The sequence below is a fragment of the Ctenocephalides felis genome, unplaced genomic scaffold, assembly GCF_003426905.1.
Source record: "Ctenocephalides felis isolate EL2017-DRISC unplaced genomic scaffold, ASM342690v1 CF-g0.4_SCAFFOLD_03572, whole genome shotgun sequence".
Taxonomy (NCBI): Eukaryota; Metazoa; Arthropoda; class Insecta; order Siphonaptera; family Pulicidae; genus Ctenocephalides; species Ctenocephalides felis.
This window is the reverse complement of record NW_020539726.1, coordinates 41,912,629-41,936,189: the sequence shown is the minus strand read 5'-3', so window position 1 is coordinate 41,936,189 and position 23,561 is coordinate 41,912,629. Positions and strand designations below refer to the sequence as shown.

The 23,561-nt window shown below is 30.7% G+C and overlaps 2 protein-coding genes across 2 annotated transcripts in view; one reads left to right on the top strand and one right to left on the bottom strand.

The window, feature by feature from the left end:
- The window catches only part of LOC113387936 (polynucleotide 5'-hydroxyl-kinase NOL9), a 49,394-nt gene that overhangs the window by 4,249 nt on the left and 21,584 nt on the right, over positions 1-23,561 (bottom strand).
- Positions 12,951-22,470, top strand: LOC113387932 (E3 ubiquitin-protein ligase Mdm2-like). Its single transcript, XM_026625315.1, has 6 exons — positions 12,951-13,146; positions 17,329-17,496; positions 17,571-17,737; positions 17,815-17,897; positions 18,006-18,226; positions 21,870-22,470. Exons 1-6 carry the CDS (start codon positions 13,110-13,112, stop codon positions 22,391-22,393), a joined length of 1,200 nt encoding a protein of 399 aa, XP_026481100.1. The 5' UTR covers positions 12,951-13,109; the 3' UTR covers positions 22,394-22,470.

Sequence of the window (23,561 nt, the reverse complement as noted above, 5' to 3'; positions counted from 1 at the left end):
AAGTTTTTGGCGTTAGGGAGATACGGAGCAAAGAGTGCAAAAAGTAGAAATCGAGTTTTTGAGAGAACTGAGCATCCGATTTGAATGATCTAAACATTCAATTAGTAATGATTGGGAAGAAGTGGTTATTAGTTTTTGGCAAAGAAGGCCCAGCCATTTCGAGATACAGAGCTAAATGTGCAAAAAATAGCAAGATTTTGAGAGAAGTGTCCGATTTAATGATTCGAGAAAAACTTACTGCTTGTTTTAACAAAATAATTGATTTTAAGAAAAAAAAATCAATCAATTTTATTTTCAATTTTTTTTTCAATTTTTTTTTTGTAGATCGAAAATAATTCAGATTTTATTTTTAATTCTGACTAGAGTTCTAATATACTTTAAATTAATAATTTTAACTTTGCAATTCAGTTTATAGAATTCTTATGAATATTAGACAATATTACAATATTTATAATAATCTATTTGAAAATATTCAATATTTTTCGAACATTTGCAATTTTTGCAATCTATCAGTTTTTTTCTTCTACTTTCCAAATTAGTTATAATTGTAAGAAGAATTATTTTAACTTCCCGTAGGGTAAGTTATTGTAATCGTCCAAAAATTGAAATTGAAATTTTTTTACATTTTTTCACGTTCCAGTGGTTTCTGAACATTTTGGCATACCTTAGAAAAATGTATGTGTTTGTGTGTATGTATGTATGGATACAATTTTTCAGTCCGTTTTCGGGCGCACGGATCAACCGATTTCAATGATTCAAAAAACACTCGATTCCTATTTGATAGGGAGATGTGCTGATTAGTTTTTGGCAAAGGCAGGTCCAGCCGTTACGGAGAAAAGGAGCAATAGTACAGAAAATAGAAATCGTTTTTGAGAGAATGGAGCATCCGATTTGAATGATCTAAAAACATTCAATTATAATTATTGGGAGAAGTGGTTATTAGTTTTGGCAAAGGAAGGCCCAGCCATTTTGAAGATACAGAGCTAAATGTGCAAAAAATGGCAGATTTTGAGAGAATAAGTGTCCATTTAAATGATTCAAAAACTTTCTGCTTGTTTTAAACAAAATAATTGATTTTAGAAAAAAAAATCTTTTTTTTTTTTTTCAATTTTTTTTTTGTAGATCGAAAATAATTCAGATTTTAATTGTATTCTGACTAAAGTTCAAAAATACTTTAAACTATTATTTTCAATTTTGCAATTTAGTTTATATATTTCTCATAAATATTAGACGATGTTACAGTATTTATAATAATCTATTTGAAAACATTTTAATATTTCTCGAACATTTCGTTACGGTACGGAAAATCCAGCAATTTGTCTTAAGGCACAATGCCATACACCACTATTATAATTTTGAACCTTGTTCATTGTGTGAAGTTTTCCGTTTTTTTATATGTTTATGACTGGAGATGGTCAAATTGAGATTCGAAACGTTATATTCTTAAGCTTTTTAATAATTGGATGAATGCATTTATAAATTTATTTGTTTACTATTATGTTTTTACATGCTTCTACTATTTTATTAATATGTAATAAATAAAGTATTACAAATTTATATAATTACCTTTTTATTAGGCCTTATTAAATAAATAATCATAATCACCAATCACCATCACCAATCATCACTCATCACTATTTACCCAAAATTAACGAAAATTACATAACCCTCTCATAACTTTTGAAACACTCACTAGTCTCAACAACTAACTCTTTTCACGACACGTTTATTTATAACGACTTCTTATATTGTTTTATTTTTCGAAATATCGATAGTATGTTGTATATATCGATAGTTGTTTATATCATATCGATATCGATATTGTCGCGGATCATCGATTTGTTTTGTTAGGATCGACGGCCGCACCGTAGCACAGTCGATACCGAACTGACGCCGTAGAGACGTAGAGACGTAGAGACGTAGAGACATGGACACGAGTGAGGTAGGCACGGGGAATAATATATACACACACATTGTGTATATATGTATATATGTGTATATACGCCAGAAAACAGGGCAGGATTGGTCGATAGTAGATTTTGGTGAAGTAAGATAGTTGTCACCGATCTGGTGGTAACCAGAAGTTTCTGGTGAAGTTTGGATACGAGTAATAGCACTGTAGTAGTAGTAGTCGTATTAGCTGGTCAACAAAGCACAAGAATTACTAGTATTTTTAACTTCCCGTAGGATAGTTGTAGTAATGGGCCGAAAATCAAAAAGAAAATTTTTGCATTTCTCGACGTTTTGAAGGTTTCTGAACATTTTAATGGCATCCCTCAGAAAACTAATAGATGTGTATGTGTGTGTGTTTTGTATGTCCGCTTTTTTTCGTCCACGTTTTCGGGCGCACGGATCAACCGATTGGAATGGTTTAAAAAACATTCGATTCCTATTGATAGGGAGATGTGCTGATTTGGTTTTGGCATAGGCAGGTCCAGCTGTTACGGAGATACGGAGCAAAGAGTGCAGAAAATACAAATCGAGTTTTTGAGAGAACGGAGTATCGGATTTGAATGATCTAAAAAACATTCAATTAGTAATGACGGGGAAAAGTGGTTATTAGTTTTTGGCAACGGTAGGCCCAGCCATTTCGAAGATACAGAGCTAAATGTGCAAAAAATGGCAGTTTTTGAGAGAACTAAGCGTCCGATTTGAATGATTTAAAGAACTTTCTGCTTGTTCTAACAAAATAATTAATTTTGGGAAAAATATGTTTGTTTCGAAATAATTTTGTTTTATTTTTAATTCTGACTAAAGTTCTAATATACTTTAAACAAATAATTTCAACTTTACAATTCAGTTTATATAATTCTTATAAATATTAGACAATGTTACAATATTAATAATAATCTATTTGAAAACATTCAGTATTCCTTGAACACTTCGTTACGATACGGAAAGCTCCAGCAATTTGCCTTAAGGCACGATGCCATACACCCCACTAGTTTTATATTAAATCAGCGATAAGAGGCCTCTAACTATTTTTTTTTATGTATACATTGTTTTAAGTAGCGTTTTATTTGTTCTCACTAGTAAAATTTTCTAAAATTTAGAATGTAAGGTTACATGAATTAGTATATCACACTATAACTATATTATTAAAATTAAAAAAAAATGTTTTTTAGAGATTATATAGGTATAAAAAATTTGGTAGGTAGGCGCTATAAAAATTTTGATCTTCAAAGGGGGCGTTGGAAGAGATAAGTTTGAGAAACGCTGTATTAAACCATCATACTACGGATATCATTTTAATGAAAATACTATCTTTTATTTTGTACTCTTTTTTATTTAAATTTATGTTATTTTTCATTATTGTTACTAGATGTTAAAACATTCAGCAGTTGTAACAAATATTGTAATTAACTAGTGGGGCGCATGGCATGGTGCCTTAAGGCGAATTGCTGGAACTTCCCGTACCAAAAATTATTATTTTTTTTAAAAAACGAATAACATTTTTGAAAAAAATTCACTTCGAACAAATTAGATTTTTGAGAAACTATAAATTCGCCAAAAAACTACTTTTTTTGAAAAAAAAAATTTTTTTTTTAATGTTTTCTTTATTTTGACATATTTTGGAAATTCTGAACTTTTTTTTAAAAGCAATCGTACTGCTTTAACTGCATAGAGACGAAATGTCAAAGCGCGTAAGCGCCGCGTCGCCGTCTAACGGATAAACATTGGTACGGAACCCATAGGAATGTAAACAAAATTTATACTTATTGTTAAAATCTCTATAAAATATCTGATAATTTGATGTGCATATGTCTAATGATCATTTTTGACCGCCAGATGGCGTTTTTTTTAACTTCCCGTAGGGTAAGTTATTGTAATGGGCCGAAAATCGGAATTGAAAATTTTTACATTTCTCGACGTTTTGAAGGTTTCTGAACATTTTGGCATACTTCAGAAAAAATGGATGTGTGTGTGTGTGTGTGTGTGTGTGTGTATGTATGTATGTATGGATACAAATTTTTGCCCACGTTTTCGGGCGTACGGATCAACCGATGTGAATGATCTAAAAAACATTCAATTAGTAATGAGTGGGAGAAGGGGTTATTAGTTTTTCGCAAAGAAAGGCCCAGCCATTTCGGAGATACAGAGCTAAATGTACAAAAAATGGCAGTTTTGAGAGAACTAAGCGTCCGATTCAATTGATTCAAAGAACTTTCTGCTTGTCTTGACAAAATAATTGATTTTGGAAAAAAAAATTTTGTTTCAATTTTTTTTTTTTTTTTTTTAAATTTTTTGTATATCGAAAATAATTCAGATTTTTATTTTTATTTTGACTAAAGTTCTAATATAACTTAAACTAATAATTTTAAATTTGCAATTCAGTTTATATACTTCTTATAAATAATAGACAATGTTACAATATTTATAATAATCTATTTGAAAACATTCAGTATTCCTCGAACATTTCGTTACGGTACGGGAAGTTCCAGCAATTTGTCTTAAGGCACGATGCTACCCACCCCACTAGTTACTTTTTTTTACTAGATCTCCGAAACCTACCTTCTCAAAAATTTAATCAGTTCTTCATCTTGTCAATACAAGTAAAATGTTTTTTGAATTATTTAAATCGGACGCTCCGTTCTGTCAAAAATTGAGTTACCGTTTGTGGTACTTTTTGCCCCGTATCTTCGGAACGGCTAGACCTGCCTTTGCTAAAAACTAATCAGCACGTCTCCTTTCAATACGAATTTGTTTTTTGAATTATTCAAATCGTTTCATACGTGTTCCCGAAATCGTCGACGAAAATTTGTATCCGTACACACACACATACACGCACACACACACATACACACACACATACATCCATTTTTTCTAAGGTATGCCAAAATGTTCAGAAACCTTGAAACGTAAAGATATATAAAATTTTTCATTTTCGATTTTTTTGCGATTACTATAATTTTAAATTCCTCTCTGTGCCGTGACGTATGATCGTTTTATCCCGCAAAACGAGACGGCGCTATCTCCACCGCCACTCCCGAATACCGAATACGCAACACAACCGCCGTAGCGCCGTAGAGCGGCCGTCGTAGAGCCGTAGTACACGTATTATAATACTCGATCCATCTCTCCGTCACTCTCGCACCCGCCGCTTTATCAATCACTCCATCCCTGTCTCTCGCTCGAATAGGGTTGCCAGCGCCCGCGGCGAACGGCGGCAGAGGTAATGTAGGACACAGAAAGGAGCACGAAGCACGGGCAGCAGGGGCAGCGATTTTTTAGAAAGGAAACACAACTCGTATATTATATACAAACACACAAATGATTTATATTTTGTGGTATTTGATGTTTGCATAACCGGTCGACGATTTGCAGGCGGTTTGGATTATGCGGGGAAAGGAACTAGTCGTGTATGAACCAAGGACGGTACATCCTAAATTATAAATTAAGCATTAGATAGAATTTGTAAACTAATTAGAATTTATAATTCACGCAACCTGTATTTATAAATATAAATAGTTAAACATATTTAACTTTCCGACGGAGAAGTTTATGTTTTCATTGAAAAATACGATTCGCTAATTTTATGTTTTCTCGACGTTTCAAGCCATTCTGAATCGAATGAGACCAAATTTGGAAAAAATATGTGTTTTTTTGTATAGCGAAGGAAATGCCTTTATGCATCCCAGACTAGGTCTTTTGTCTGGGTATGTCGGACTCAATACCGCTTGGGTATAATACGGACTAAAACCTCTGCTTTGTCCTTGCCTCTGGTCCCCACGGAAACCGCCGTTAGGCATTACTTCGTGGGGGGAGGATCTAGAATGTCATCGTTCTTTACTTGATTTTATACTCATCTTTTAAATGGGCGAAGTCCCATTCGTCCTTTCTCGTTCCATAGAGCGCAGGTCAATTAGCACCTCTCTCGCAAATCTGTCTGGAAAAAATATGTGTGTGTGTGTGTGAACATATTTTGGCCGTAAATCGACGTCTTCTCAAAAATGGCTGGACCGATTTCAAAAATTTATAAGCTATTCGATTTATCTCGATGAGGACTATCGTTTATAGCTTTTGCGCGACGATCTGCCAAGCCGTTTCTTTGTAAATCGGAAAAAAGTGAAAAAATTTCGTCTACGTTTTAGCCCGCAATTCTGAATCGATTTTGAAAATTCAAAAACCGTTCTATGGGAATAGTGCTGATTAGTTTTTGGTAAAGATCGTCCGGGCCGCTTTCTTGTTTTTTAGATCTATTTTTACGATTTTTTTTTTGACGGTAGATACCATAGTCTTCTAGATCATACTAAAATATTACCGCCCTACGACTCGTTTAGTTTAGTTTAGTTTTAAAAATTCGTCAAAGTTTGCAAAAATTGGTATCGTTTTTTTAGCATTTGTCAAAATTAGACCTTTCATCGACGTTTGCTCAAAAAGGCCTGAACCGATTTCAGAAATTTAAAAGCGATTCGATGTATCTCAATGAGCACTATAGTTTGTCAATTTTGTGAGACGATCTACCAAGCCGTTTCTTTGTCATTTGGAAAAAACTTTTTGGCTACATTTAAGGTCATACCACCGAATAGATTTAAAAATCAAAAACTGTTCGAAAGATATTAGTTGGGAATGATACTGATTAGTTTTAGGTGAAAATCTACCAAGCCGTTTTCTTGTAATTAACTGTTGAAAAAAAGTTTAAGCCAATTTTTATGGATCTTTTTTTAGCGTTATATTTCATGGTCTTATAGAACTTACTGTAATATTACGGCTTCACGACAAGTAGTTTAATTTTAAAAATTCATCAGAGTTTGAGAAAATGAGTAGTTTAAAATTAGACGATTTTTTTGGTATAACGATAAATTACTTGGTCTTAATGAACATACTAAACCATAAACGTCCTACGAAAACTGGTTCAATTATAAAAATTATTGATTTGTGAAAATTTGCTTTTAGATAATACTCTGAGTTAACGTGATCGTTCGTTTTCAATTGTGTGTAATAAATCCACTCGGAATACTTTTAATCGCTCATAAATTTATTTGTATATTATTGATTAAGTCGATTATTTACACATACCGGGAAGTTCATGTAACTTGCCTCAAGGCTAAATACCAATACCAACTAGTTCAATTTTGGTCTTATTCTGCTCAGAATTACGTGAAATGTCGAAAAAACATAAAATTAGCAAGTCGGTTTTTATCGCGAAAACATAAACTCCTCCTTCGGGAGAAAAAACTAGTTTTTTCATAAAATTGTTAAGCGGTCAAAATTGTAAAACCAAATTCAATATTTTCAAATTGGCAAGATAAAAATAGGACTCTACGAACGACCAAAATTGATCCCGAGAAACAGAAAATTCTTTCAACAGGCTAATTCAAATTGTTAAGATAAAAATTAACTCTTTGGACAAGCAACATGAATCTTGATATCAACTTCCAAAAAGCGCACCGAGTCCAGTAATGTGGTTTTGTGCGGATCAGAGACATGGACTATGAGGAAGGCTGAGAAAAACTGTCTCTGAGAAACACGAAATAAACCCATTGAAATTGACAAATGAAGAGAGAAAATGTATTGTTTTATTAGGAAAACTTAAAATGATTTCATATTAGAGACGATGGTCGTTTTAGGCAAAAGGAGATAAAAAAAGGAAATTGTACGCCGAAGCATGTAGTATGGAAGCACGAAAACATAAGTTCGATAAGTAAAAAGTGAACCATAAACAAGGAAGGAAATAAAACATGTTCTTTTTTATAGTATAGAGTAAAAAGTAATGGTGTATAATTTTCGCCTTAGCAAATGGTTAATACTAATAGTGACGTGTGCGTTAATATTTCTTTGGCAGTTGCCTTTGACATGCGTGACGCGGGTCACGGACACCGCAGGTGACACCGCGGAACAAAAAACTGAGTCAAGGGCGACAAAAATCCTCGACGGTCATTAAAAAAATATATTTACGTGTGTAATTGTTTTTAACGACATGTGTGATACAAAGTCGTGCTTTGTAAGCAAGCAAACCCATTGTACTATTTATAGCACCTGCAGAAATACGAAAGGGGAAGTTTGTTTTTAACCTTCCGCAAGATTTGTTATTGTAATTATCCAAAAATCTAAAATGAAAACTTTTGCATATCTTCACGTTTTAGAAGTTTCTGAACATTTTGGCATACATTAGGAAAAATGGATGTATGTGTATGCGTATTTATGTATGTGCGGATAGAATTCTTCATCGTCAATTTCGGGACCACAGATCAACCGATTTGAATGATTCAAAAAACATTATCTTTCTATTGCTAAGCAGACGTACTGATTTTAATTTTCAGTACGGGAAGTTCCAGTATTTTGCCTCTAGGCACGATTCCATGCACAACTAGTTAATATTTTCAATAAACAAAAAAATTAGAAATTTTGGGCTTAAGTCTTGTTTAAAACCATCTTCACCTAACATATCTATCTTTAGCTCTTGTGCCACATTTATCAAACGTAAAAATATTTTACTTAGGGACCGATTCTGCCGCATAACAGAAAAATGTTATGGCAAGGCCATGCTACGTTCCAACTTGCATACATTATGCTATTGAATCATACTGAATACTGTCAAAATATCATGTATTGAATTGCAACGTCACTCGTATGTTATGAAGCTTGTTCAGAAAGACTCCGTTATCTGAGATCGGTTTTTTGACATTTGTGCTGTTTCTAGGTTAGGTTTTTTACCTGACAACCTGAGAAAAACGCCTGACTGCACACCAACCGCATGGGTTTTGTCCATTTTTAGTATGGAAAGTTCTTAATAACATGGTCTTGCCATAACATTTGTCTGTTATACGGCAGAATCGGTCTCTTAATCTTACTTAAGTATGCATTTATAATCTTATATATAAAAATGAATCGCAAAATGTGTTGGTAAGCGCATAACTCAACAAAGCCTGGACCAATTTGGCCAATTCTGTTTTTAAAATGTTTGTTCAAGTCCGAGGATGGTTCTTACGGCGAGAAAAAATCGAATAATTGTCAGGAAAACTCTAAAAACAACCCTTTTCTTTTTTTCATACAAACGTTTTCTAACTAAAACGTAGAACCAATTTGAGCTTTATTGTTATTAAAGTTCATATTAAATTACAAGCACTCACTGTATACTCCTTCTAAACGATTATTCGGATTTTGATAAATCTTTCTAAATTTTGTTAAGGAAATTTTCTAGGATGTATGTGTTTATGAAGTACTGGAATGTTTGTGCAATATTGTACAAATAAATAGAAAACATTGTAAAAAACAACATGTCATTGTTTGCATTGAAACACATGAAAACTATCATTTGCCAAAAATTTCTATTTACTTATGAACCTAGACAATATTAGAATATGTATAATAAATTTATGATTATGAATAAGAAAAAATGAAAAGTCTACATTATTATTGCCAAAAAGCAGCTGAGATGTGTCAGAAATTAAAATAATATAAAATACAGTATATGTATGGCAGATTGAATGATATACATATGAACAGGATATGACAAATATAATTCACTTAAAATATGAAATTAAGTATTAATCAGGGCCAGTCCTACCTTTAATGCGATGCATGCGAAAAATACTACGAGGCGCTAACACAAGATTCGGATATTAAATTTTCAATATAGTTTTTTTTCAATATATAATTTCTTTGCATCTTTTACAAATATTTGCAGAATATTTTTAAAATACATTAAAATTTTTACTTTATAACAACAAATGGGAAAGTAAAGATGAATACAAACAATTCGGCCCTCACGATATCGATTAGGAGAAGTTTAAGATGCAATTCTGGATATCTTAAATAATAAAAAAATTAAATTAAAATAATCCAACATAAAGTACCAGTGTTATGTTATGGTTATGGTTATGTTATACCGTTTAAAAGACTTCAATTCCAATATAGTGTGGGAATTGAGACTCATCATTTTATTTAAAGCAGTTCTACATTTAACATCGCCCATAATATAAATGTATTTGCATTTTTGCGTGGAGAGTAATTTAAAAAACAATAATTATTATTTTTTAGGTAAACGGTAAATATTAGTATATTATATTAAAAAATTGTAGACATGGGTACAGGACAACGTCTGTCGGGTCATCTAGTTTCACATAAAACTTTTAAGCAAACAAAATTACACATTTACAAAAATATATATTTCTCTTACAAAATCATATAACTATTTCCAAGATATCCTTCCCTCAATCTAATCATCTGTTTGCGAAAGCAGCAGAGTACAGACAGGAATAATTTAGAAGATAAGTTGATTATTTATTTAATGACATTCCAGAATGAATTGTTGATAATGTGTCGCTTATCCAGACTTGTATGAATATGTCGTGTTTGTAAATGATTAAATAGAATAGCTCAATGGTGGTGGGGCCTGCCGGGGAATTCACCGACTGAGACGGAGACTCTGCTGAAAGTCCGAACTGAATTCTACGGCTGCAAGCGGTTGTTACAAGTTCGCGCGCGCTTGGTAATGGACAGGGGCGGAGAACCGAAATATGAGACTTTTTTAGTAGAAAACTAGTGGTGTATGGCATTGTGCCTCAAGGCAAATTGCTGGAACTTCCCGTACCGTAATTAAAAATCTTGGTACGGAACCCAAAAAAATTTACACAAAATGTGTACACATTATTAAAATCCCTATAAAATATCTGATAATTTGATGTGCATATGTCTAATGATCATTTTTGACCTCCAAATGGCTTTTTTTTTACTTTTTCATTAGATATCCGAAACCACTAGACCTGCCCTCATGAAAATTTGATCAATTCTTCATCTTGTTAATACAAGTAAAATGTTTTTTGAATTATTCAAATTGGACTTGAATATGTCGTAAATTAAACAAGTTAGTATTATTTTTTAAAAAAAAGAGGATCATTAGGAGAAAAATGCATGGAACGGGTAGAATCTTGTGCTCATGGAAAAAACGTCGACAAGATGTAGTGGACAAAAGAGAAAACATAACTCTGACTGCTTTTTTCTGTAATTGAAAAACTGATGTTAGTAACGGTGAAAACCCCCAAAACTAAATGCTGTAAATTACATTTGAATAAAAATACGAGTAATAAATTGTGAAAAGTCTCGCTTTGCTTACTTTCATTTTTAAATTACGAAGCATAAAACAGGTTTTTGATCATTTAGGATTCAAAGTGTTAATAATGTGATGATCCCATTTCATATTGTTACTAATATTTATACCAAGAAATTTTGTATTATTCAAAAACTCATAAGTGTTATTATTAAAGATGTACGGGGAAATATCTCGACAAATTTTATTAGATCTATAAAATATGGATTATGAAATTTACAGTTCCCGTCCAAAAGTCGAAATTGAAAATTTTTGCATATCTCACATTTGATAGGGAGATGTGCTGAAGAGTTTTTGGCAAAGACAGGTACAGCCGTTTTGGAGATATGGAGCAAAGAGTGCAGAAAATAAAAATGAGTTTTTGTGAGAACGGAGTATCGGATTTGAATGATCTAAAAACCGTCAATTTGTAATGATTGGGAGAAGTGGTAATTAGTATTTGGCAAAGGCAGGTCCCGCCATTTCGAAGATACAAAACTAAATGTACAAAAAATGACAGTTTTTGAGTGAACTAAGCGTCCGATTTGAATGATCTAAAAAACTTTCTGCTTGTATTGACAAAACAATTGCTTTTGAGGATAAAAAATTATTACTATCTATAAAATATTTTTGTAATTTTGGATTAAAAATTGAAAAAAATTACCCAGGCTAAGCACAGTTTAAGCGCAACTCTGGGTCAAATGTTTACTCAAGTGCGTTTAGACTGTATATGTACTGGAGCAATTTTCCAATTTTGTGAAAAACTATTGAAAAATGTGAAAATGCCGCTAAGCTAAGCACAGTATAAGTGAAAATGTCGCACAGAATTATTTGCAAATGCAATTTAGACTGTGACTATACAGGAGCACTTTTTCAATTTTGTGCAAATTAGGCAACTATTTTTTTTTTTAATTGAATTCGAAATGAAATGACGATTGTTAATGTTCTGGAGATAAATTGATTTATGATTTACATTTGATTTGCTCAGATATAACAAGATAGCAAAAATTATGAAAGTTACAGTATTTGCAATAATATATTTGAAAACGTTTAAAATTTCTCGAATATTTCATTACGCTACGAGAAGTTCTAGCAATTTGCCTTAAGGCACGATGCCATACACCCCACTAGTTAAATTTTGATTCGGTCCAGCAATTTGTCTCAACGCATGATGCCATATACCCCACTAGTCATAAAATATATTCGAAAATATTTGAAACAATTGTTATTAATCATTAAATTTTAATCATTAATTGTTACATTTTTATTAACATTTTTTTTATGCTTCGTATGCAGTAATTTGGCACAATGCCACTTGACCACTAGTTTCTCTTTCATAATATTTTAAGAATATTCTTATAACATCGACATATGATATTTTGTATAAATTTATATATAATAAAATATTTCATTAATTATTATATTAATATTATTCATTCTTTTTTTTTTATAGTAACCTATATTTATATTGTTTAATTAAGTAATATATTTATATATAAAATTTAATTATTCCGTAAAATAATCTTTTTAATTATATATTAATATATTTTATATATATATATATATATATATTTATATATATTATATATAATAAAATATTTATATTATTGTTAATTATTCCGGTTATTTAATTATATATAAACTATTTAATTACCAATAAATTGTTGTCGGTAAACTAAATGATTTATATATAATAAAATATTTCAATAATTATTATATTAATATTATTCATTCTCTACATTCGTATTAATATTTTCTTTACAATCCATTACAATTTATAACCCTAACTATATTTTTACACTAGTTCTCTTTCATTTTAGGTTGTCCTCCCCTGTCTCGCCGTATTCCTGTTCGGACTTGTCCACTCGCACGGCGTGTGTGTGCCGCGTATGTTGCTTCGTCGTCTCATACAAAAAGACACACATTCTATACATTTCACATTTTTCTTAACGCCATTCGGCAATTTTTTTTACTAGTTTAACAATTGTAGTAGTAAATTAGTCGCCGGTTACTAATTTTCGTTAAACGTGCTGTGATTATTTGTGATTTTATAATAAACAAATATATATTAACTAAAATGAGTTCAATGCAAGTCGAGGCATCACCTCAAGCAGGTAATGATAATAGACATATGATTATTGGTTTTGGATAAACATGATAGTTTTAAGTGTATTAAGGAATTTATTATTATTAATTGTGTAAATGATTTTTTGCAGTGCGTTTGTGGATTTTGTACAGGGCGCTGGCCCCCCACATGTTTGACACATGTTTTTTTCAATTACACAATTAATTCATTAAACAAGATTTATTGATATAGCAATTATTTATTTAAATGTGTTTATTTATTTATTGTTACAATTAATACTGATATCTTATGTTCAAAGTCCAACAAGGTCACAAAAGTCTTCTTGCAAAAAGTGAGGTTAGGTTTGTAATTTGTACACAAACCAAATGGATCACAAAAGTGTTCAATTATTATTATTACAGTTTATATTCAGCTCATTATACTTGGAATACGTAAGTTCAATAATGTAAAATAATACAAACATGAGTCTAATGTTAATATTTGTAGTTAGGGCAAATTGTGTACGAGCACAAAGAGTATTACAAGATCTTCGATAAGTTTCTAAATTGTATATGGGCACAAAAGAGCCCATCACGTGAGCCTTTATAAGAATTGAAGAGACGTCAGTAATGAATTTACTAATTAATAATTAAATGTAACCAATTTTTAATAACTTCTTGAGTAGATTAGAGCTTCATTTGGAATACTTAACAATGAGAATTGGAACATTTGTAGCTCTTCTGGAAGTATGTGAAATCAAAGAATTCATTTAGATACAAAAATTTATTTAGCGCTTTATTATAATATTTTAGATGTTACTTCTTCAACAGTTCAGGACTAATTCTTTATATTTTTACATTTTTAAAATATTTCCAATCTTTCTAGTTTTATGATAGCTCGCCGAAGGTACATGAGCTATCATAAACTTTTATTAAGGGTTGTCTGGCAGATGTACAAGATATTCACAACATTTACTGTTACTTGGAATTATACTTTGTTGAAATGAATTTACTTATGACTAATATTTATAATTATAAAAAACACAATTCTCAACAGAATGTATATTTTAAAGAATGATAGTAACTTTTACAATGGAGATAATCCACTATTTTTCCTATACGGTTCTATAATGTAAAAAGACAGAAACATGAATCTCACGGTATTATTTATAGTTCAGGCAAATTTGAGCACAAAGAGTATTACAAGAGCTTCGATAAGTTTCTAAATTGTATATGAGCACAAAAGTTATTGCGAGAGCCTTTATAAGAATATATATTTGACGATTTATAGAATGTTAATGATAATTTGTACAATTAGCTTGAAGATGGAAATAATCTACTATTATTCCGAATGATACGATGATATTCAGTTTCGTTCAATCTAAATACTATTACTATAATAAATTAAAACTTTTTGCACTTGTAAAATTGAATTTGAAGTTATTAGACATTTTATTATAAAATATTTCAAGATCGACACTTTCAAATTAAAATTTTCAAACACTAAAGATAGTTTAGCTTCATATATTGAACAGCAAATTTTTAGAATGTGTGCATGTTTGTCTAAGATTTTAAGATTACAAAAATTTAGTTTCTATTAAGAATTTAAAATGAATCAAATCTGTACTAAAAATATTCAAGTATATTCTGATCGCAAGCAATAAAAGAATATAATTTTTCAATAATTAAGTTCTAGATAGAGACACATTCTATTAATTTTATAAATGCGAATGCTACAATTTTTAGTTGACAAGCACAAAACTTTCACAAGAGCCTTTATTTTTAAATTTTTATTTAATAATAAAATATCAAAGTTTATTTCAAAATCATCCATGATAATAGTTAAGAGTTTACTTCAGAAAGTTTAACGATATTAAAAGATACAAATGTGAGGTTAAAATTACAATTATCAGTCGACAAGTACCAAATTTTTACAAGAATTTTTATAAGTATGTCTGAGTATCAAATTTTATTACAAGTTCATAAATAGATTACATAAGTCCAATTCTGAAAGTTCAATAATCTAAATATACAGATAAAATTGGTAAATAATATAATTTTTAGTTAGGCACATTGTGTACAAACAAAAATACTATTACCAAGGGCTTTAAGTATCAAAGTTCTTTCCAAATCATATATGGTATTCGCAAGTTCAGTTCAGCTAGGATTAACAAGGTATAAAGACACAAAAATGAAAGTAATACTATAATTTGTAGGTGAAGCCAATAACGCATTAACATTATTACAAAAGTCTGGACATTATAAAAAAAAATTAGAGGGAAATATAATTGAAATTAGTACTGAAATATTAGAATGGTGCTGTGAGTAACGTTTGCTACATTAATAAAATATTTATTATGACAAATATCATCATGAGTGTCTGAATGCAACACAGACATTAATACGAAAGTCTTGGTTTTGTGAAAAGTATTACATCAATAGGATTCGAGTATTCATAAAAATATTTAAATGTTAGAATAAATAATATTATAAAAGTTTGTCATGACTTTTAACACAAACATTATATTTTGTGTATCATTTTGCTGAAGTTAATAGATTTTCTTCTTGAATTTTTATGCATTTTCTAATATTCTATAAATTTAGGTATGAAGGATTGACATTAAATTAAAATAACTTATCAATATAACATCATAAATTCAATAAGAAAGTCTTGATATTAAGTCTCAATATCGTGACGATGATATGAGGCCTCTAATTATGTCTTTCTTTTGATTTTGTCAAATCGAGGAGTTTTGTATTTTAATTTGTTTCAACTAGAGTCGAAAGCAAGTGTATTAATAACAAGTAAATAATAAAAATCCTGAACTGCAGTTGGAATAGTAACAAAATACTTCATTTTTATATTCAGAGCTATCGACTTTTAATAATTTAATGGCGAGATTTGTGATTGCTTATGAAAGGATAATAAATTGAAAATTACCAAGATTGTCGACATTGAGTTAAAAGAAGTTGTATGCATAAAAGTTGGACCTTCGATAGTTTATTTTTAAACTTGGAAAACGAAATATAAGTTATTAGTCTTCCATTTATTTATTGGAGACTAATAGAAATAATTATTATAATTATCCAAAAATTGAAACAAAGAATCGAATTGTAATAAAAAACCAAAAGGTTTTTTAAGATATATAAAGATTTTTATTTATTATCGACGTTTCGGAACTAAGTACGTTCCACTAATGAACTTCCCGTAGGGTAAGTTATAGTAATCGCAAAAAATCGAAAATGAAATGTTTTATATATCTTTACATTTCAAAACCTTCTGAACATTTTGGCATACCTTAGAAAAAATGGATGTACGTGTGCGGATACAAATTTTCGTCGACGATTTCGGGAACACGGATCAACCGATATGAATCATTCAAAAAACATTCAATTCGTATTAATCAGAAGATGAGCTGATTAGTTTTTGACGAAGGCAGGTTTAGCCGTTTCGGAGATACGGGGCAAAAAGTGCCAAAAACGGTAATTCACTTTTTGAGAAAACGGAGCGGCCGATTTGTATGATTCAAAAAACATTTTATTTGTATTGACAAGATGAAGAACTGAATAAATTTTTAGGAAGGCAGGTCTAGCGGTTTCGGAGATCCAATAAAAAAAATGCCATTCTGTGGATAAAAATGATCATTAGACATATGCACATCAAATTATCAGAATTTTATAGATATTTTAATAACAAATTTTGTTCACATAAATATGGGTTCCGTACCAGTGTTTATCCGTTAAACTGCTACGCGGCGCCCACGCGCTTCGATATTTTGTTTCTACGCAGTTAACGTATGGCGAATGTTTTGAAAAACAGTTCAAAATTTTCAAATTATAAAGATATAGAATTTTTAACAAAGGCGGCCAATTGTTTTCATAAATTTCCAAAACCTCAAAAATAGTTTTTTCGGAGTTTTAAAGGAAAATAGAATCTTGGTTAAAAAAAATAATTTTTGGTACGGGAAGTTCCAGCAATTTGCCTTAAGTTAACTAGTTACGTTTCTGGATTAACCGATATCAATGTGTATCAAAAACTTACAAGAAATTTTAAAATTTTAAGTTTTTCAAGTAAAAAATATTTTTATTTAAAAAAATGCAGTTTATTTAAAATTTTTCTTCATTAAAGCTTTTGAAATGTTTTCAAAAATGTGCAAACAAAATTCAAAATTTTCAAAAAAATCTATAAGCGACAATTTGCCATCTTTAACAATGTATTATTTGTCTTTCAGGTAGTTTTAATTGGAGAAAAAGACTGCGCCAGGATTCAGGATCGGGCTCGGAGTCTGAGAGAAAGACTCCTAGGTTACAATGGAAATACATTACATTGGAAAGCGAGAGCCCCCAGCCTTCAGAAGAAGACACTGAGAGTGTCTATAGCGTGCAGGGACAAGAAACTGGTAAGTCTCCAAAAATCAGAAGACATCGATAACAGTACATCATATTCTATTATTATATTTTATTTATCTTTTAGAATTCTGCAGAGACACGAGTGACACAGACTCATCGGACAGTTGGAGCAGTTACAGTGTCGATGTGGGTGACATATTGATGAGAGTCGAATACGAAGTGGACAGTGATTGTGACAAAGAGGAGAAGTTTGTGTTCGGTGATGGAGACGCTAGCTCCAGTGGAACAGAGGTTGTACAATCGAAAGGCAATGTGAGCAAATTAAATGTTTTACAACTGTACTCATAAATTACTTGTGTTAATATTAGGGTGTAGTTGAAACTGCAACAGATTTATTAGTCGCAGCTATCTGCGATAGTGATCTTGCGATATGGGCAGACACAGAGGACAGGTAATAATAGACAGATGAAGAAACTTATATATATATATATATATATATATATATATATATATATATATATATAATTCAGTCTTTATTATATGTCTATTTCCTTTACAGTAAATCGGGGTACTCGACGGATTCGGAGTTGGGTCGAGCGGATTTCTGGACGTGTATACAGTGTAAAAGTAAAAATAATAATCCTCTGTTTCGATATTGTGAGAAATGTTATCAAACGAGAAAGAATTTCTTTCCTCCACGACCAAAAGGCAGGAAGAAGAAGAGGAGTTTGGCGGGGAAGTACGAGTCCCAAAGGAATTGTTCCACAACGGCGGAAGAAGGTATTTATTAGAATAATTTATATTATTTTTATATAAAAGTTATATGTATATAAAATGATAGATATTTTTACATCTTTTTACCTGACTTTGCGTCGTGGTTACGCTCGAAGGAAGTTGGCTGAATTAACTTTATTTTTATTATTCTTTCATTATTACGGAGGCGGTTCAAAATTTCTTTCACTTTCTAATTTTTTTTTTTGCCATTGTAAAACTATAATTTTTTTTTATAAATTATAGATTTTGTAAAAAATTTGCTCATATTCAATAAATTTACGCCATTTTTTTGTCTAACGCACCTCCCCCCTATTATTATAGTTTATCATTAACATTATATAAACATTTACATTAATTTTTAACTTCCCGATTCGCTAATTTTATGTTTTCTCGACGTTTCAAGCCATTCTGAATCGAATGAGACCAAAATTGTAAAAAGTATGTGTGTGTGTGCGTGAACAGATTTTTTGCCGTAAATCAACGTTTTCTCAAAACCGGCTGGACCGATTTCAAAAATTTAAAAGCCATTCGATGTATCTCGATGAGGACTATTGTTTGTCAGTTTTGTGCGACGATCGGCCAAGCCGTTTCTTTATAAATCGCAGAAAAGTGAAACATTTTTCGTCTACGTTTTAGCCCGCAATTCTGAATCAATTTTGAAAATTCAAAAACCGTTCGAAAGATATTGGTTGGGAATCGACCTGATTAGTTTTTGGTAAATATCGGCCGAGCCGTTTTCTTGTAATAAGGTGTTAAAAAAAATTTCGACGATTTTCGTGAATTTTTTTTGACAGTAGATACCATAGTCTTATATAGATCATACTAGAATATTACGGTCCTACGACAAGTGGTTTAATTTTAAAAAATCGTCAAAGTTTACAAAAATTAGTGTCGTTTTTTTGGCGTTTGTCAAAATTAGAACTTTCATCGACGTTTGCTCAGAATCGCCTGAACCGATTTCAGAAATTTAAAAGCCATTAGATGTATCTCGATGAGGACTATCGTTTGTCAGTTTTGTGCGACGATCTGCCAAGCCGTTTCTTTGTAATTTGAAAAAAAGTGTTAAACTTTTCGTCCACATTTAAGCACATATTACCGAATCGATTTTAAAAAATCAAAAACTGTTCGAGAAATATTAGTTGGGAATGATACTGATTAGTTTTAGGTGAAAATCGACCGAGCCGTTTGCTTGTGATGAAAAAAAATTAAGCCGTTTTTTATGGAACTTATAAAATAAAATATAAATCATGGTCTTATAGAACTTACTGAAATATTATGGCCTTACGACAAGTAGTTTAAATTTAAAAATTCATCAAAGTTTGAGAAAATGAGTAGTTTTTTTGACGTTTGTTAAACTTAAAATTAGACGATTTATTTGGTATAACGATAGAGTACCTTAATGAGGTCTTAATGAACATACTAAACCATTAAAGTCCTGGTACAAATATAAAAATTGTTGATTTTTGAAAATTTGCTTTTAGAAAATACTCCGACCGAGTTAACGTGTTCGTTCGTCTTCAATAATGTGTAATGAATCCACTCGGAATACTTTTAATCACTCATAAATTAATTTATTTTTTATTGATTAAGTCGATTAATTACACATATCGGGAAGTTCATGTAACTTGCCTCAAGGCTAAATACCAATACCAACTAGTTTTCTATATTCATAGCTTCAAATTGTTCTAAATATCTTGAAATTCAAGTATATGTTATGTTTTCTTTTAAATTTAATCAATAAGCAATTGTTTTATACACTTTACAAATATGCTAGTCAATCATAGACATTATACTACATTGACTGCTAAGAGTATGTGACGTCACATGTCCGAGCGAACATTGCCGACGACAATCGCGGACTCTCTCGATTGATCAAATGTCACGTGTCATATGTTACGTGCCTAACTGGCGGATTTGATTTTATGTACATTAATAATATTAACAATATCATTTCTTACAAAATTATCAGCCACCACAATTGCCATTATATTATTGAAATAAAACATATGATCTGTATCACTTGATCAATCGGGAAAGTCCGCGATTGTCGTCGGCAATGTTCGCTCGGACATGTGACGTCACAGTCTCTTCTATGTTTGAGCACTTCTTTTGTGCTCGACAGCAGCCCATGCAATATAAGGTATATGTACTAAATACACAAAGTTCTGCCACTTTTTCATGACGAGTATATTAGTCAATCACAGCTAACTGGTTAATTATATAATTTTTCTAGTACAACACTATCATAGTTTCATTTTTTTAATTTTCTATAGTTAAAATTATAGATGCATTTACTTAATTAATAATTAATTACATCAAATATTTTACATTAAATATTCCTTTATTAAACAACGTTGGATTTTTTTATTGAGTGAATTTAATTACCAATGTTGGATCTTTGATCTGAAAAAGAATTCTAAACACATTTTCAATATGTTCTTGCTTAGATTATTCAAAGTAAAATTACAGTACCACTAAAGAATATTTTTGATAAAATATTCACAAAAAACTGATTTAACTAATTTGTTTGGATGTTACCTTAGCAGACAATTGTAACATTAAGTGAATATATATTTAACGGGCTAGTCATCTTCATTCAAATCGATAATACATACGACAAATAATTTACTTCCCGTAGGTTAAGTTATAGTAATCGCACATATAATTGTTATATATCTTTACGTTGCAAAACCTTCTGAACGTTTTGTTATATCTTAGAAAAAAATGTATGTATGTGTGTGTGTGTGTCGATACAAATTTTCGTCGACGATTTTGGGAACACGGATGAATTGATTTGAATAATTCAAAGAACATTCGATTCGTATTGATAAGGAGACGTGCTGATTAGTTTTTGGCGAAGGCAGGTCTAGCCGTTCCGAAGATATGGGGCAAACAGTGACAAAAACGGTAACTCTGTTTTTAAGAGAACGGAGCGTCCGATTTGAATAATTCAAAAAACATTTTACTTGTTTTAACAAGATGAAAAACTGATTTTTGGGAAGGCAGATCTAGCGGTTTCGGAGATGTAAAAAAAGTATAAAAACAACGCTATTTTGCGGTCAAAAATGATCATTGGACATATGCACATCAAATTATCAGATATTTTATAAAGATTTATGTAATCAGAACAAATTTTGTTTACATGCTATGGGTTTCGTACCAATGTTTATCCGTTAGACTGCGACACGGCGCTTGCGCGCTTCGATATTTCTTCTCTAAAACACGCAGCACGATCGGTTTGAAAAAACTACAAATTTTTCCAAAAATATCAAAATATGGAAAAAATTTCAAATTTATAAAAAAAAAAAAAATTAACAAAATTCTCAAAAAAAATTTTTTTTCAAATTTTTTTTTAAAAAAAATTAAAGCTTATTTAAAAATTTTAATTTTCGGTACGGGAAACTCCAGCAATTTGTCTTAAGGCACGATGCAATGCATTACTAGTTAATAATATTAAAGACACTTTCATATTTCGTCTTTAGGAGAAGTTACATAAGATATATTTTCCTTCATTCTTTAGTCTATCTTACAACTTTTACAAAGGATAAATGAACTGGGAATCCTTTTTACGCGAATAAAGAGCTTTTACTGTAATAGTAATTCTTCCTACCTTTAAATTTTATTATAAAAAAAATTCTTTATTACCCAGATGCGCCAGAAAATCAATTCTCCCGAATCCAGAGCCAAGACTCAGGTATCGCCACAAGCCTGAGCCAGGAAAGCATTGATTTAATGGACCTGGGAAAGATAAAGATTCCCGAAAATCTCTTGAAGCAAACCCAACTGTATCAATCTTTAGCCGAAGACACAAAACCAGGCAGCAGTCGTGACGACGGTTCATTGGTAAGTTTGGACTTGGTAAGAACAGATCAAAAAGTCGTATTATATTCTAAGAAGAATAAAGATAACCAGGAACCAACTAAGATAAATGAAGTTGATAATAAAATTAATCAAGTTAATAACGGGGGGGTTGTTGAAACTTCTGACGATAAAAATAACAGTAGTCTCTGTATAACTTGTATGAGTAACGAGAAAGATGCTGTTTTCATGCACACGGGCCCCCTGCACATGTGCTGTTGTTATAAATGTGCGATGAGGGTGTGGACCGAGTGCAAACGTTGTCCTGTATGTAATCGGAAAGTTAGCAATGTTAAAAAAGTTTGTGTAGCATAATTGTATAAAATGAACTACTAGCTGCAAATAATTATATTTTTTTCCACTTGTCAGCCCGTTTGTTTTTTATGCAGGTTTTCATAATTGAATAGTCCTTCTTGTATATAATAAAATATATATATATATAAATATATAAAAATAAATGTATAATGAATTATTTAAAGCGCGTGCAATTGAGGATTAATATATTTTTTTATAGTTATATGTAAACATTTTGCCTTACTTTTGTAATTAGCTTCTAAGATTGTCATTTATCACTGCCGGGGATTTTGAATCTATTCATTTGTAAATATAGATTTAAACACAACAAAATGTACATAATGATGGAAAAGATTTCAAAAAAAAAAAAAGGAAAATGATATAAATGACAACATCTAAAAAAAAAGAACACAAAAAACTAATGAATTAATAAAACAATTTTATTTCAGATAAATCTGTTGTTTTAATTAATACTTATATTTTTTATTTTCATACAGTTTAAATTAAAATGTGATCGTTAACTTATAATTTTAGCAAATCTTTGGTTACAAAATATATAAAATTTAAATATAAATTAAAGCCTAATAATTTATATATTTGTAAAAAATAACACATGTCTGTTTGAGCATTTTAAATGCATTTGTCACAATTTTATATGTGCCGGTGTGTGGATTCGTGTAAAATTGTAATGGACAATTTATTTTAAAAATATAATTTGAACATTGTTTGTCATATATATACTAGATGACCCGGCGGACGTTATCCTATACCCACAAAAGTTCTAAGTTTTTTTAATATCATCCTATACTTTTTAATATCCTATTTGATGTCCTGCCTTTGTGATTCATTTATGGTCTTATAAGCAATTTAAGAATTTCAGAAAAAAATAATATAGTATCTGCGACAAAAGAACAAAATCACACTTGATTTTACCAAACAACATAATTGCTTCAATCATTTAGTCTATAATTTTCATAATATTGTACCATGTATTAGTTGTTTTTTGGCAATTGCAATTTCTAAAGTACATTTTTCTTGCTAATAATTTAATAAACATAATTGTTTATGTTCAATTCGTAGGTGAATTAATTTGTAAAATCAAGTTCATATGGTGCACTAATCAATCTAAGATCAGCTTGCTGAATATTTCATATCCGATACCAAACAAATAAATTTTCAACACACAAAA

What these genes read in the sequence shown, in the direction of transcription:
- LOC113387932 (XM_026625315.1), top strand. Translation starts at nt 13,110, where the DNA reads ATGAGTTCAATGCAAGTCGAGGCATCACCTCAAGCAG. An exon ending in CGAGGCATCACCTCAAGCAG is followed by an intron (nt 13,147 to 17,328) that starts GTAATGATAATA and finishes TTTGTCTTTCAG; the next exon opens with GTAGTTTTAATTGGAGAAAA. An exon ending in TTCCACAACGGCGGAAGAAG is followed by an intron (nt 18,227 to 21,869) that starts GTATTTATTAGA and finishes TTTATTACCCAG; the next exon opens with ATGCGCCAGAAAATCAATTC.